General features: G+C 36.7%; 1 protein-coding gene across 2 annotated transcripts in view; it reads left to right on the forward strand.

The window, feature by feature from the left end:
* Window positions 1-15,898, forward strand: part of LOC119784976 (plexin-A2-like) — a 261,005-nt gene that overhangs the window by 190,056 nt on the left and 55,051 nt on the right. For both annotated transcript variants that reach the window (XM_038287311.1, XM_038287312.1), the window contains exons 14-17: window positions 2,424-2,541; window positions 6,425-6,561; window positions 8,494-8,661; window positions 11,001-11,094. In XM_038287311.1, coding sequence (XP_038143239.1) covers window positions 2,424-2,541; window positions 6,425-6,561; window positions 8,494-8,661; window positions 11,001-11,094 — 517 coding nt within the window. The remainder of the gene's footprint in view (window positions 1-2,423; window positions 2,542-6,424; window positions 6,562-8,493; window positions 8,662-11,000; window positions 11,095-15,898) is intronic.

Here is a 15,898-nt window from a genome sequence, read left to right on the forward strand (position 1 = left end):
GCTTAGAAATTAAATGTTAACGAGCAGTTGGAGAGGTGTACCTAATAAAGTGGCCGGTGAGTGTGTATATATATATATATATATATATATATATATATATATATATATATATATATATATATATATATATATATATATATATATATATATATATCTGTATATATATGTATATAAAACCCTTAAGGTCTTTAGTGGAACTATGAAAGAGTTGGGTTGATGTCTTGATGTGGAGATCATAGCTGCTTATTTATAGTCATCTTCAAATCTAAGGTGTTTCTTTCTATGTTTAATGCAGTCACCAGGCCTTTTATTATAGTCTGGACAAGAAAAGAAAAGAATAATATTCATATTTATATTTTATACTTTCTTTTGACGAATTTGGAGTAGTGGGGGAAAGCCACTTTTCCTTTGAAGAAAAATATCGGCTGTCTCTTCAGCAGTTGTTTTGTTTTTTTTGTTCTTTAGAAACTTTCGTCTTCTGCTGCATAGATATAAGACCCCAAATCATCATTAGGAGGAAATTCTCTTTCTATCAGGATGTATCAAATATTTCAACCAATCTACAGCTTACGAAGTGCCAATAATAAAGCAGCCATTTGCTTTAAAGAAGTGAGTGGGTGTTTGAGCCTTTGCGGACCGGTAGGAGGAAAAAAATCATCTCCTTTAGCCACTTTCCGCCACATCCTGCAGCAACCCCCCAGTCATTTGTTTTAATTCAGGTAATCGGTACTGGAGAAGCAATACATCTGCTGTTTCATCAGCTCCACCCTACCAAGCCCTGCCATCTGCTTCGCCACACACTCTGTCTCCCTTTGCAAACTGTGATTGCTCCTTGTTCTTTATTACTGCCTGGCACCAGCGATCGATAGAAATACTCACTTTATTATGTTATTTGATCTAGTCACCTGCTGCGCTGCTTGTCACCTGATCATACCCTATGATAGAGCAGTATTGATCCTGCTGCATGATTTGCATTAACGTCGCACCACTAGCATTACAGCAGAGCTGCCTGGGGGGGCCGGAATGTTGGTTGGCCAATGTACCTTAATCTGATTGGAGTTTCGATGTTATAACACAGGAAGAAGATCATCTGGCTCATTATTGTGCAGTCGAGGGGGTCCTGGTCGATACCTGGATGTGTCCCCATAATGAAATACATAAAACAATAGAAGAAGATTACAATTACACTAGAAGATTAATCAATATCAAGCAGATAAGAGCTTTGATTAGTTTCTCAAACTTATGAAGGAACATGCCAACTTGAGTGTGACGTTTTAAGTCATGCATATATGATTTTCACAGTGCTTTGCAAAGTATTTACCTACATCAAGGCATTGCCATATTTTCTTATTTTGGAATCAAAGATTTAGGCACTTAATTGTAAGTGTTATTAAATTTAATGAAGTAGAAGGAAAACAGGAATTTCTGACAATTCCTGCAATATTTTTCTTGTGTTTATATTAGATTTTGGTAAATATCAAATTTGGAATCTTTTTCCTTTGACCATGACTTAGAGTTCTGGTCCTGCTGGAAGGGGAGCGTTTTTGGGCCTGTAACAGAATCCCCAAGCATGAGGCTGCCATTACTTTATTTTTCTATGGGCATGTTGTGTCATCATGCTGTGCCATGTCCATTTTTTTCTAACAGTGTTTTCCATAGGCCAAATGTTTTGTCTCAATCAAATACAGCAACTTCCTTCCAATCTCCACTATATGATTTATGGCAAACTGCATATGAGAAATCATATCATTCTCTTGCAACAATGCATTTCTGCCTGCCTTATGTATTCATGGGACTGAGGGCTATTGTCGGTGTAGATGGACCTACTTCTTAATAGGATAGAGAAAACGGTGTTGTGTGTCCAAAGCATTGGGCTTTGCTGTGTAACTTAGGGGAATCAGAGTAAATAGGACATAAATCAAATTCACTGCAAACTATTTTGACTTCTATTGTTAAGGGAGAGTCAGTGACAAAATGCAAGCTTAAACTCATCCTAGAGGAGTTTCTAAAAGTAAGTGACTCAATGCAGTCAGCTGGTTTTACTTATATAGAAATATTTTTTACCAATCTGACAGTATGATCTGCTTAAATTGTCCTTATAAAGTTCCTTGAGATTACATGTTTTATGATTGGTGCTATATAAATAAACTGAATAGAATTTAATTATTGAAAACTCATTTTTTACCTTCCAAGTCCCTGCCGTGTCCTAATTTGTTTTTGTCTAAGATCATAGAAAAATCGAAAGAATATTGTCGTAGTGTAAGCCTGACAAAGTGTGGAAAAGCCGAAGGATTTCGGATACCTTTAGAAGGCCCTGCGTGGATGGGAGGTTCTCTATTACCAGTCAGTCCCTTTAAAATATGTTTGATCACACGTTTGTCCTAATGTTCATTTTTCTTGTTTTTTTTTTTTTTCTCTGATAGGATTGTGTGCGAGATGTCTCCCGCTCCGGTGGATAGTCGACCAGGCCCCGTTCAGCTGTGCGTGGGTGAATGCAAACCAGAACTCAAGGCTCGCTCCTCCCAGCTCTACTCCTTTGTGGTATGTCTGCATTAAAACTAAGCAACTTTCCTGTAAGAAAATACTTTATTGTGTTAAACAGTACATAAAAAAACACATAAAAGTGCATATAGGCTGCAGTCAGCAAAACTTGAGTAAAGCAGATTTGTATAGAAGTGCTGTAGATATTTAGAAAGCCAAAAAAGGGGACTTCTGCCAAAGGAAATTGCAAATTAGTTGTTTAAAGGCCACTGATGAAGCAGGGTTGTTTTTGTTGTCATGCCAACCACCGGTGTAATTAGGCAGCTGCATGTTTACATATAAGTTAGTTCTGAAATAGCATTCCTTGATTGACAGCAAAAGGTTTTAAAGAGGTCCTTATTAGAATTTTTGATGGTCCATGGTTGGTGATGCTCCTGCTCTTTATTTATTAGCACCCTGTGAGGTTAGTATCACCTCATAAATATTTTCATAAAGACTTTTTTTCCCATATTTTTCCAGTGTTGCAAGTCAATTTGCTTTCCACATCCCACCAGCTGAGCTACAGCATTACTCAGTACCTATGAATAAAATATTCTTACATAGAAGTGTGTTTGCATAGAAGGCAGAGTTGTTCAGGGATTACAGGGATCTTTTAAACTGTACAAGCAATAGATGTTTCAAACTGAGAAAAACAAAAACATCGGTAAGTTCTTAAGTTGTTTGTCTCCGCAAACCCTTGTTGGACAGATACCTGCTGATGAAACAATTTTATTAGTTTTCACTGATCTACTGATTTATAGATATGTAAAAACAAAAGTCTTGTGTTACATTATCCTGATAATTACAGTATATAGATGTGGAAATGAACATATATTAGATGCTTAGCAATTTATAGAGAGCTTCATTTTCTTCTTCTGTTTTGCACATTTCTATACTGCAACAAGGACCACACATGTAAGCACATCACTCTGTCCTCAGAGCCTTTTTTGAGCTAAGAGATATCACATTATTTTCAGTGCAACACTATTTCTCACGATATGTCATATAATGTGCTTTTGTCCAGAGAACACAAGCACAAGACATTTCTCATTTGATCCACGGCCATTTCATACATAAAACCCTTTTAGGATCCATCTGGAGGGAACATCTGGTTGGATTGTGTGACATGTTTTTTTCCAAGTCAGTCTGGATCAACTATAGCTGTGCTGATGAAAGAGGCAAAACTGTTTCCCATGCAGTGCCCCCCCGAGGACTCTGTGCCTTTGTGAAGTGCTTGCAAAACATTAGAATTTTTCCACATTTTGCCAAATTGCTACCAATAATGTCATGATATGTTATTGAGATTTTATTTAATAGACCTTCATGGTTTAGTGTACGCTCATGTATGAGAGGAAAAACATGCATTTTTGGGGGGGGGAAATATAACACATGTTCAATGCATAAGTATTGCTTCTATAAGCTTTGCATGTCTACAGAGGAATCTATGGACCTCTCTTCTTTGCAAACTACTTTCAATCTGATTTTATAGAGATAGAGAGCATCTCCACAACTGCTTCCATCATTTTTTCGTGCTGTGAAATCGTTTCAGATTGATGTGGAGTATTAGTTCTCCATCTTCTATGGTGGAGAAAAAAAGGACTACAATCATGTCTCATCTAAACAGTGTCTTTCTAAATCCCTTTTTTTTTTTTTTTTGCTATGTACCCTATATCTTTTCTGACTGACATCAAAGTTCAGATGGCTTTGTTTCAACAATGGCTTTCTCCCTGCCACTCCTCCACAAAGAAGATTTGTAGAGTGAATGGCTAGTAGCTGTCTAGTCAATAGATTCTTCATCCTAAGGGCTATGAATATTTTTGCAAGGCAATGTCAACATTCAAAAACAAACAATGATCCAAGGTTTTTAGGGATGGCCTTTAGGCACTGCATTTTCCACCATCTCTCCAGAATTTGCACTATAGATGTTCTTAGCATACTGAAATGCAAGTGCAGTAGGATTTTGCCTCTTTGCATCTAGATTTTCGTTTTAATTTAGACTCATGAGAAGCAAGCACCCATTCGTTGGTAGCTTAATAGTTTGGGATAAACCCAGTTTAACACCATTTATAGCTTGACACATATCCCATTCAGATATAATTTTGCTGTATAAGAATCTGCAGTTTTATGTAATCCTAAAGAAAATTGAGGGATTGCAATACTTTACCAATTCATGCATCAAACCACATGTTTCTAACTCTTACTCAGAAGTGATTCAAAGAGTCTGTGATGCAATTGGAAATTGGCCAGACTTTGTTGCCACAACTTTTAGGCCTCTCAACTTCTTTACATCAGATTCCCTCTTGGGCTAAGCCAATAATTGCATTTGCAATACAATCGCAATGTAGGAAAATCCATCCATCCATTTTCTGTCACGCTTATCCCAAGCGTGGTTGCGAAGGGTGCTGGTGCCTATCTCTAGCTGCCTACGGGCGAGAGGCAGGGTATACCCTGGACAAGTCACCAGTCTATCTCAGGGCATTAATTTAGGAAAATGCAATTTTCAAATCGTAGAGGTACTCAATTTTTTGTCACAATACATTTAACATGAGTAAGCCCTTTAGGTGGCAGTAATATGAGTGTTTGAGTAAAAGTGAGTATGCTGTCGCATAGAAGGGAACAGATGGTTGCAGCTAGCACCTAGAGTTATGCATTATAGTAAAGTAGGAACTTTTTCATGCAAATGTTACAGTGAAGTCCTGCAACATTGGGTTCTGGACAAGCAGGCTTTCAGGGTAAGGTAAAGAAAAATCTAAATATATGTTGAAAAAAATAGAAATTTTGATTTTCGGCAAAATTGTGCAGCCCTAATTCTCACAATTTTATGTCAAGTTTGTTAAATAGTGACCATATGAACTGTTTTGGGTGCTAAAACAGGATTTAATTGGTTGGCAAGCATGATAAATAAACAAAGAACTTTGTGGAATTGTAAATATTTTTTTTTGCCATCTATCCTTTGACTCAGACATTTCCTGCATCTTTTATCTCATTCCCAACCTGCACCAAGCAGAATGTCTCCGATCCCATTTACACTCTATCACACCTCCACAATTAGCTTTCTCGTAACAATTAACAGCGTTTTGTAATTAGCTGCGTTGTTCTAACAGCACCTGGTTTGATTCTTTTTTCGAGCAGTTAGCTATATCATAGAGGACGTATCAGTTCTTGGCGTATCAGTCATTGGTTTCACCACGTGAACCTGTTCAATTCCTCCGGTTCATTACACAACTGAAAACTCTTAACTTGGCAGAGTCAAAAAGAGGTCACAATTGAGATAGTTTTTGTTTAAGCAGGAATCCTGACACTAAATGGTTATTAACCATAACCATAACTATTTATGGACACTAAACTGTCCATTAATAGGGTCAAGAATTGAAGTTAGATGTTTGAGCAGGTAGAAATGTGTTCATTTCTCTATGAACACGTGTTCAAGTGTAAGTGTGCACTACTCTCATGTCCCATATGACGAGCTGTCTACGTGGATATTTCTCCATCTGTCTGTATGATGGCAACGTAGCTGCTTGCTGCTGTAAACACTAGTTATTTTCAGAGCATCTTTAAAAAGCTTCACTCAGACACAACTCTACAGAGCTCAACATGCTGTAGTTGGATCTCTCAGGGATTCTAAGAGCTTCTAGTTTTATCCTCTTTATTTTTTTTCCCCCCACTAGCACTGCGCTTGGCTGCCATCAGCCTGGCAACATGAATAACCATAATTTGCTTGGGATCTGTTATAATATATAAAGTTGTCAAGTGTTACCACAGGGATGCCTTTCTGTTGACTCTTGACAGTACCTATCCCTTAATCTGTCGGTTGGTGTCTTACTTCTGTGCTTTCCCGTGGCTTTAAATGGCTCTCAGGCCTGTTTTAACCACTTTCTCTCTTTGCATCTGTCTGTTTTTGTAGACTCCAACCATCACAGGCCTGTCCCCGAGCAGAGGTCCAGAGTCTGGGGGCACCAAAGTCACCATAATGGGAGAAAATCTTGGTGCCGGCAGCAGTGTCAACGTTCATTTTGGGAACCAGACGTGCGAGTTCTTTGGGTGAGACTTCCCACTATCTTTCAAATCTAACATAGCTTTCCTTTGATGGACATTAAAAGTTTCATTTTCATTTTCCTTTGAAGGATAGTGGAGATAATAGGATTTACTCTGGTCCATATCTTAGCCCTATATAGATATGGACCAGATTGTATGTGAAGAACATCTTCATAGAAATCTTGCATAAAGTCAAAATTTGTGATACAACTGGTGAAGATAGTATTTTATATAAATACCATATTCTCATATTATACATTTCAGAAAAAGACAATACTAACTACGTAATCCATCTATCACTGGGACATGAACATTAAACATGCATATATTTTAGTAACTTGCCTCTGCTTAATTGTCATCTATTCCTCCATGCATAGATAAAAAAATAACATAACAAAAGCCTGGATGTAAACCCCCTACCATCAAAAATATAGACATTTGACAAGTTTGTCATTAAACCAAAATAATGTCTAAGAAAGCAGCTCATGTCCTCTGACATGATAAGTATAGTGGAGGGTGTGTGATGCCATAGATTTTTTTCCTTTTGGTTGAAACCTTATTATAGTGGATGGCTACAATAACCTCCTTTAAAAATCAAAATTTTTCAAATCTAAATATATATAGAAACATGGCCTCTAGATAAAAATGTTTCACCATTAGGAAAGGACCTAAAGAGTGAGTTGAAGAGATTAATATCTTGAAGAGAAGCCAGGACTCTTAATGGTGTAGACTTTGTGCAAAGTGGAATAGTCACAGATTTTTCTCTGTATGTGACAACTTTAATATATGTGAAGACAAGATGCCAATAACTCTTTTTATTTTTAATAACCGCATCAATTCATGGAACTTTGTCACATGTTAATGGCCTGTGGATCAAAAAGGAAGGTTAAAGGTTGTATTTTTAAGTAAAGTCCTGCTGTGTCAGATCAGGCTGCTGCATTGCACATTAATTTAGTTTCAGACTTTTTAAAGTTCTTTCATCAGGTGTTCCTGGTACTGTGGTCAGAGCTGCACATGGCTTGCTGTGAGCAATTTAAAGTTTTTTTTTCTTTTAACTATGAATCATGCCATTATATAAGACACATTAATTCTCATCTCTTCCCCTATTTTCATTTTCTTTTACTGAGAATTCCCTTAAGGAAAGTCTTCCTCCCTTCTGCTGTCAGAAAATACAGCAAATCTTAATCAAACCTTTGAATAATAGCTGCAAGAAAACCCTTTACTCATTTCCATCCACTCCCATTCTTCTCATTATCTTCCCATTGGTCTATTTATGCCCCCCACCCCCAACCCAACATCAGTTTTTATTTTCTCCCTCTCATACTTGCCTCTCTCCTTTCCTCACCATCCTTGTTTTCATAACTCAAGATACTCCCACATGCCCTCTTTTTTACATTTCACTCCTGAAGGAGCCTATTTTAAGCCCTGCAACAGTAATGTGACTATGATGTTGTAAGGCTCAGGAGTTAGGGCATTTTTAATGAGATATGGGGTTAATTGGTGGTTTGTGCTACTGCATGGGAGGAAGAGGAGGGTGGGGCAATGTGCAATGTCCCTACTGCTAATGAACTGATACAGATTCAGTGGGTGTGCAGGTAGATAATGGAGTGCTGGGAAAGTATATTGTCAAAAGACATGCAAGTGTTGGAGTTACTAAGTGTGTGCATGGGCTGCAGCTTTGCTCACGCTGTGTTGTTATTCAGGTAATTACAGAACATGGCTGGTGTAACAAATTGCAAGATATACTCAGTTGCTGTTGCCTTTTGCTTATGTAAATTGAATTATTTTGATGGTAATATAGCTTTTGACAGGTTATCATTAGTTTACCATATTCTTTTTCTAACCCATGCACCGATGTACCATGGTGTGCAGACTTGCACTTCACTGATACCGGTCTAAATTTGTTTGTTTGTTCCTTGCTTTTTTTTTTTTTTTTAGACGGACCATGAAGGAGATAATCTGTTACTCAGCACCATCGATGTCGGGGGTCGGCTTGGTTCAGATCAGCGTGAGCGTGGATAATGCGCAAATCAGGGAGAGCCTCACCTTTGAGTACATAGAGGACCCCACTGTCCAGCGAATCGAACCAGACTGGAGCATTGCAAGGTAACCCAAATTACACCTTACATAAATTACCTGAATCCTCACATTCGCTAAAAGGGGTTAAAAATTTCACCTTCATCAAGTTCAGTTAAGGTCAGCAGCAGGAAGCCGACAGGAGTCAATACTACATCTCCAGTTTCTGTTCAGGTTTTTTTTTTCCAATTTGTCTGGATCTGATAGAAAAGACCCAACAAACAGATTGAAGAGGCTTGAGGTTAAAGTTTGAGATTCAACCGTGAAATCAATTCATCTGTGGAAATGTTTTCTTTTATGGCTTTAACATTGGAGATAAATAAAGTAAGAAATGCATCCATTTTAGAGTCCAATATAGTATATCTTCTATAGAACATAACCCTTAACCTGAACACGAAGCATATAAGGTGCTATAAGTAGGTGTTAAAGTTCATGCACTTTGAACTTTTCCACATCTTTTCACTGTATATGCAAAGTTAAATGGATGTTACTGAGATTTATGGATATTATTGGAATCAACACCAGATTTTTAATAATCAAAAGGTGAAAAAAATGGTTTTCAACATTATGTGCAAAAGAAATCTGAAAAAAATGCAACACATTTGCATACAGCACCATGAGTCACTCCTCCACTGTTGCAGTCAAAGGTGCAATTCTTTTGCGGCATGGGTTAACTATCTTTGAACATATACTGTAGAGACTATACATTTTTCCTGTTCTTTTAACACACCAACATACTTTGATGTTAAAGCGATCTATTGTAGGAGTTTTTGAGTGCTTTCATTAATCCTCCTAGAATAAAAACATCTACCCATCATAGGTTTTTTGCAGCCTGAAACAGGCTTACTTAAAGAGTGGATTAGTATTTTTTTTTCCTTTCATCTTCCTATTAGTTTAAAAAAATTACCCGTCACCTAAAAAAATATAAAACAAATAAAGTAAGAAAAAACACCCAGCATGTTACCACCAGCTTGAAGTGTTTATATAGATGGAAAGTCTAATTTCCCACAGCTAATAGGGCCTGATCTTCAAAAGGTTTGCTTGTAAAACATGTGCAAACTTGTTTGCGGGTAAAAAGTGGATTGTGATGCAAGGTGTAAAGAAATTTGTGTGAGCCTCTATGAATATGCAGATCATATTCTAATGAACAAACTGCACACAGTTATTTGTGGAGGATATACTGCCAATATTATTTAATTGAATTCAGTTCAAACATACTTTTGTGTAGAGCAGGTATTGTGAGGAGTTGGCAAAGGTAAATCCAGCTGTTTACAGTATAATTTGCTGTACAGTAAATCTTAGCGAAGATCAGAAAAAAGTCAACGTTTTTAAAAAAAATTTTGACTGGAATATAATCTATATAATTTTTTGTTTTGTTTTGTTTTTTTACTTTTGTTTGTAGCACTTATTTAAAATGCACCTTAAATAATTTTCATCATTATTGTCAAATGTGATGACTACTGTGGCTTAGAACATCATCTTTCTTTAATGGCCCCTCTCAAACTGCCTGTCACACATTAAATAAATTGATAAATTTGTTTGGGATGACATTTTTATTTATGCTGTTTTCATTTGCCAACAAAATCTTTTTACATCACTTACAATACGCTCTTCTTTTATGACCAGGTACAAAAAGTTAAAATTTATTTACGAGCACCAAATCAACAGAGACTGTATACAAAGGCACACCATACATTTTTTATTGTAAAAACAATTTATGATTGGTGATATAAAATTATGATATTTATGTGACACTTGTATTTCACATAACATTTCAGTGAAATACATTGAAATTGGGGTTTACAACATAGCAGAATGTACAAAAGGTTGAACAGATGTTTCCAGGTAAAGAGTCCCCGTCTTCTAAATGATTCCCTATTGCCTTTTGGGCCCACGAGTAAAGCACAAGGTGTTCTGTTTTTAGGGCTAAACACTTTAGCGTCATTTTTACTCCTCTGTTATAAACCCTGACCAGCCACTTCTTCTGAATATGCTTGAGCTTTCTTTGTATTTTAAACTCTATTCTGTGCCAGTTGATGGTTACAACTGGAATTTGTTAAAATTCATCCCCAATCATCCTTCACACCAGAGGCCATTACCTCCACACACAAAAAATTAACAATGGGATTCCTTTTGATACAGTAATTTTCATCTGACTGGGAACATTTTGAAGATGTACATCAAGGTTAGAAAGTTTTTCTAAAAAATGTCTATAAACTATTTAGTTTCCGCTTTTTTTTCCTGAGCCTTTTTTGCCTAAAGAACCCAGTCAAGAAGATTACTAAGAATCAATTTACAAGATGATTTTCTTTTTTACATTTTACAATATAAATAAATTGGGTTTAATTTTCTTTCTTTTTTTTCCACAGTGGCCACACTCCTCTGACTGTGACAGGAACCAATCTGGATGTTGTTCAGGAGCCCAGAATCAGGGTGAAGTACAGTGGCCGGGAGTCCGTAAACGTAAGAGCCATTTAACCAATCTATGGAAGACTCAGTCCTTTACACAGAGTTTGGGGACCTGCATGTCTCTCTGCATCCAAATCCCTCTATCCACTTGCAAAATAGAATTCACTAGTACTACAAAAAGCATTTCTAAAGATTAGGGGCTTATTCATATTAAAACCTCCTGCTACCATCAAATTTACTGCCTTGGGTCTTTAAGGAAGCTGATGCTTTTATAGGACATTAACAAATATTGCAAGGTTAATTTTACTTATTTGCTCCTTTTAGATTAGTAAAAGACCCTAAATATAAAGCAAAAATAAGATGTCAGCCTACTACTAAATCTAACATCCAATTGTGCCAGTTTGACCCCAAAGGTGATGGGAGGGTTAACCATGAACCTGTGTATTTAACAGCAAATGTCTACAGTATCTACTAATATGCAAACTGTATTAATGTGGAACAGTTCAGTCAAACAAGGTCCAAGTGGATGCTGGCAGAAAAAGCAAAGCTATGCTTAGCTGTGGAAAAGTGTGCCAGCTCTCAGTGGCCCCTCTAGCTCTCTTTTGCGTGTTTGACTTCTGTTTCAACCGTGTCTTCTTAAGCAATGAGCATGTGACTGATACAGCTGGTAGTAAGAGTGATCTGCATGCAGTATTCATTCAACACTTTTAATCCGTCCATCCATTTTCTACCACTTATCTGGGTCAGGGTCGTTGAGGCAGCAGCATAATCATAGCTTTTCAAACCTTCTCCTTCTTTTATTCCTCTGGGGGTTCTTGGCTTTCCAAAGTCAGTCAAGTGACATAATCTCTCCAGCATGTCCTCAGTGTGTCTCCTTGTTGCTTGTGGCTTTAACATAATACCTGGAAGGTGTCCAGGAGGCTTCATAGCCAGATATGCAAACCAACTCATCTTCTTTTTTCTTTTTTTCTACTGCGGTGGCACTATTTTGGGAGCTCTGATGATAACCTTCAGTAAAGATTTATGCAACAGGATCCAAAACAGATTAATAAAACATGAACATTTATACAGACAGGTATAAATAGTAAAACATATTGATTGTTACTATAATAATGTTATTTACAGCATTTATTTACTGTCCTATTTTTTAACATAGACCTCTGGCAAAAATGGTAGATTAATTAACACCTGCTGAATTTAGCTGTGGTTTCCCAGCTGCACAGAAAATTATCTGTAAGAAATATCAGTTTCTTACATCTGTAAGAACTATGAACTATGATTCTTAACCATAGTTTCCAGTCGGTTTCTTTTTCTCAGCTGGAAGAAGCTGAGGTTTTGTTACTTGTAAGCATGTAAAGCGTATAGAAGCCTATGTTCAGCCAGCTGACCAGCAGTTGGTGAGGATGAGGCAGTGTCATATTACTGTACATACTCCACATATTTCTCAATTCAAAAATTTTGAATTGAGAAAGCTTCCTGGAGGGGAAGCGAAACATCTTCAAATCTTGGAAACCAAGTCCAGTGGATTGTTTTTTATTTTTACGGAATGACTATGACCTGGATGACTGAGAATCTTCATCAGCAAGAAGCTGTTCAGTTTAACTGCTTTAGTCTGATAAAATGTAGACCAAGCTACATATGAACACTGACACTGTAACACAATAGAAAGGGATTTTAAGACATTTAAGACAGTATAGTAGAACTTTTTCAGTGAAGGAGCTGGCTGACAGCAGAGAGTAGGTGTGAGGTCGGTTTGTGGGAAAATGTTGGAGGTGTCCATGATCGGGGGCAAGGAGACTCTTAATAGCGTTCAACGGAAGATTAACTGCAATCAGAAGCCTTTGGTCAGCATATAGAGCGCTTGTATAATCAAAGTCTTAGCTGCAGGAAATCGTTACAAATTACATTTGATCCCTAGTCCTAGGGGCCCTTGTTTAATTAAGAGGATGGGATCTCCGTGCTGTAATTTCAGGCAAGGTGGGCAGAACAAGAGTGAGGAGAGTCAAACATTAAATTGGATACAAATAATGCTGTTGGCTTCTTAGGTTGGTTGAAATGTACGGCGTATGGCTTACTGAGACTCCAAAGCAACAGACCTGGTGTGAACATGGTTCCAGGTATGCACCCAGCTCTATATATTCCATTATTACCACAAACACAATCTGTATTGACCTGTTTGTAGCTGCATACCAACATGCAGGTACTGAAAGCGTTCTGTCTCATTAACCTCTTTCATGAAGCAATCTGAATCTCATGCTTCATTTATAGAATAGCTTAGTACACATTTATGCCCATGTGCACACATAAATCGGTTTAGTACACATTTTGTCCCGTTTGCCTTTCTATTTTCTACATTTTCAGCATCCTAACTTCAGGTATATACACTCTAAAACCAGTCAAAGATATATTTTATTTGAACAAAATAGTCAGGTTGTTTTCTTTTAAAGGATATTGTTGGTTTCTTAGACCTAAATAGTATTAAAGTTACAAAAAGAGGTATTTTTGTTATATTTTTTAAGGAGAAGAAGCAACACTTGATAAGTAAGTGTGAAGGCCTGTTGAAGTCGGATTCGATAGGTGTGGGTGATGGGTTGTGGGCTGCATCAGCAACTAAAGCTTTGAAAGGAAGGGCTTGCTTGCTGCTTCGCCATGTCTCATCGAAATAAGTATCTTTCTAGAAGAGGCTTTTGTTATCCTAACGATAGGGATTGTCTTCAGAGAATATATTAATTTTAATTATGAATGGCAGTGTTAACTAATTCTTCATTGTATCAACCTACCTTGTCTCCATTTTCTTTTTTGTTGCAGCTGGAAGACAAAAAAAACAAAAAAACATTCCTTTGCAGTGAGAGCTGCACCCTGTCAGCTATATTCTTCAAATGATCATCTGTCTGCCAAACAATTTCTTCTCTACAATCTCATTTTTTTCACCTAAACAAACTCAGTAAGAAACCATCAAAGGGGGGAAAGTGCCAATTTTCTGGGTAAAATGTGCCATATCTGTCAGAAGATCCACAAAAGCAACATCTATCATGATCTTAATTAAAGCCTAAAGGTTTTGTTTTTTTCTGTTATAATACAGTTGTTTCTTCCAGAAGGATCTCATTGACGTAATTTGCTGTATATAAGATGTCTAGGCTTAGCTAGTGATCGGCCTGTCTGGTACATCTACAATCTTTACTGATTATAGAAATATCACAGGGTAGATGCGCTTAGACAAAGAGCATAGAGTTAACAAGCTTTTTATTTTTTTATTTTATTTTTTTATTTTTTAGTGTCCTGTCTGGCAATGTGGCAATAAGAATAATTGTCTTGATGCCAAAAAGAGCCCAACAGATTTTACTTTCCCAAGTGGAGCAGTAGGGCTATCGCCATAGTCAACTGCTTGATTTATGCATATAAATACCTTTTTTAATAATTATGCAGGGAGTTTTACAGATTATATGGAGACTGCAATGTTAGTAGAACAGGAAAGGAAAAACAGAAAGAGGGAAAAAAAGGAGAAAAGGTGAAAGAAAGAGGAGGTAAAAGGGAGATAACGATGAAACACTTTCAGTCTGCTTCATCACCTGCAAAGAGATGTAAAAATAACAGCACAACCAATGGACATGGTAAAAGACATACAACAAAAAAGTGGTATTACTTTCTAGTATTTTTTAGTATTTGAGGACATTTTGGTTAGAAGGATCTTAATGTCATCTCTGCTTTACTTATCATTAAACAGAGATAAACCAGTGTCCAAACCACTGGAATATTGCTCAAACCACCGTAGGTCTTTTCTGTTTTTTTACCTTTTTTTCCCTTTTTTTCATTTAAGCAGTAAAACACAAGTAGAGGGTCCAGAATGTTGAAGAATATCTAGTATTGATTAGCCAACAAAACATTTTATTTAAATTCTTACTGAGCTCCCAGAATGTAAATCTAGTCACCTTAACTTTCCCTATAAGGACCACAGCTTCTGGACCATGAAATCTACTGTAAACCCAGTTGAAGGTTCACTAAGCGCTGGGATCTTCTTAAATTTTTAAAAATTTCTCATGTCCTATCTTCTCCAGATTGCAAAAAAAAGTGAATTCATGCCTGTCAAAACCAGATGACAGTGATTTACATCTCTTTTATGTCAGGCTTTTCTCTCTGCAGCCACACACATATCGGTTTTCTTTTAGAATGTAAAGTTGATTACTCTGGCTGTAGTTACAAAGAGTGCCTTACAAAAGTTAATTTGTAGTTAATAAATTGTGCCAATGCATTGAAAGGTGGTGGCAGGATCATATCTAGGGATACTTTTTTGGGAATAAGTCAAAGTTTTGTTGTATTTACAGCCGGGTTTTTTTTCTATATTTGATTATAAGAAATCTGCATATTTATTGAACTACACCCCAAACAAAGTGAAAGGAAGCAGGAGTATATTTTGATCTAAAGCATTACAGTGTGGCTGTCAAAATGTTTAAAGTCAGTGCCTGCAGGAGGCTGAATCTCCACATAATTCTCTAGTTTTCCTGCCACTAACAGTTTCTTTCCTTTAATTTTTCAAAAAAAAAAAAATATATATATATATATATATATATATATATATATATATATATATATATATATATGGGCTATATTTCATTATTGCTCTATTTGTTTTGGATCTTTTTAATGACATTGTAGGAAAATATGTTGTATTTAGAGGTTGTAAATGTAACTAATCAGTAAAATGTTGATGAATCCTTTCACAGGGAAGTGGAGATATGCTATATATGCACTGGCTCAGAGATCCTTAAATGTGTTCATAACTGTTGACCCAACTGTTTTTCTGTCAAACTTTCTAGGCTACCAAATAGCTTGCAAATGGTACTCACCCTTCGTATTCTCC

Source organism: Cyprinodon tularosa, unplaced genomic scaffold (assembly GCF_016077235.1).
Source record: "Cyprinodon tularosa strain WSP-4 unplaced genomic scaffold, ASM1607723v1 ctg239, whole genome shotgun sequence".
NCBI lineage: Eukaryota > Metazoa > Chordata > Actinopteri > Cyprinodontiformes > Cyprinodontidae > Cyprinodon > Cyprinodon tularosa.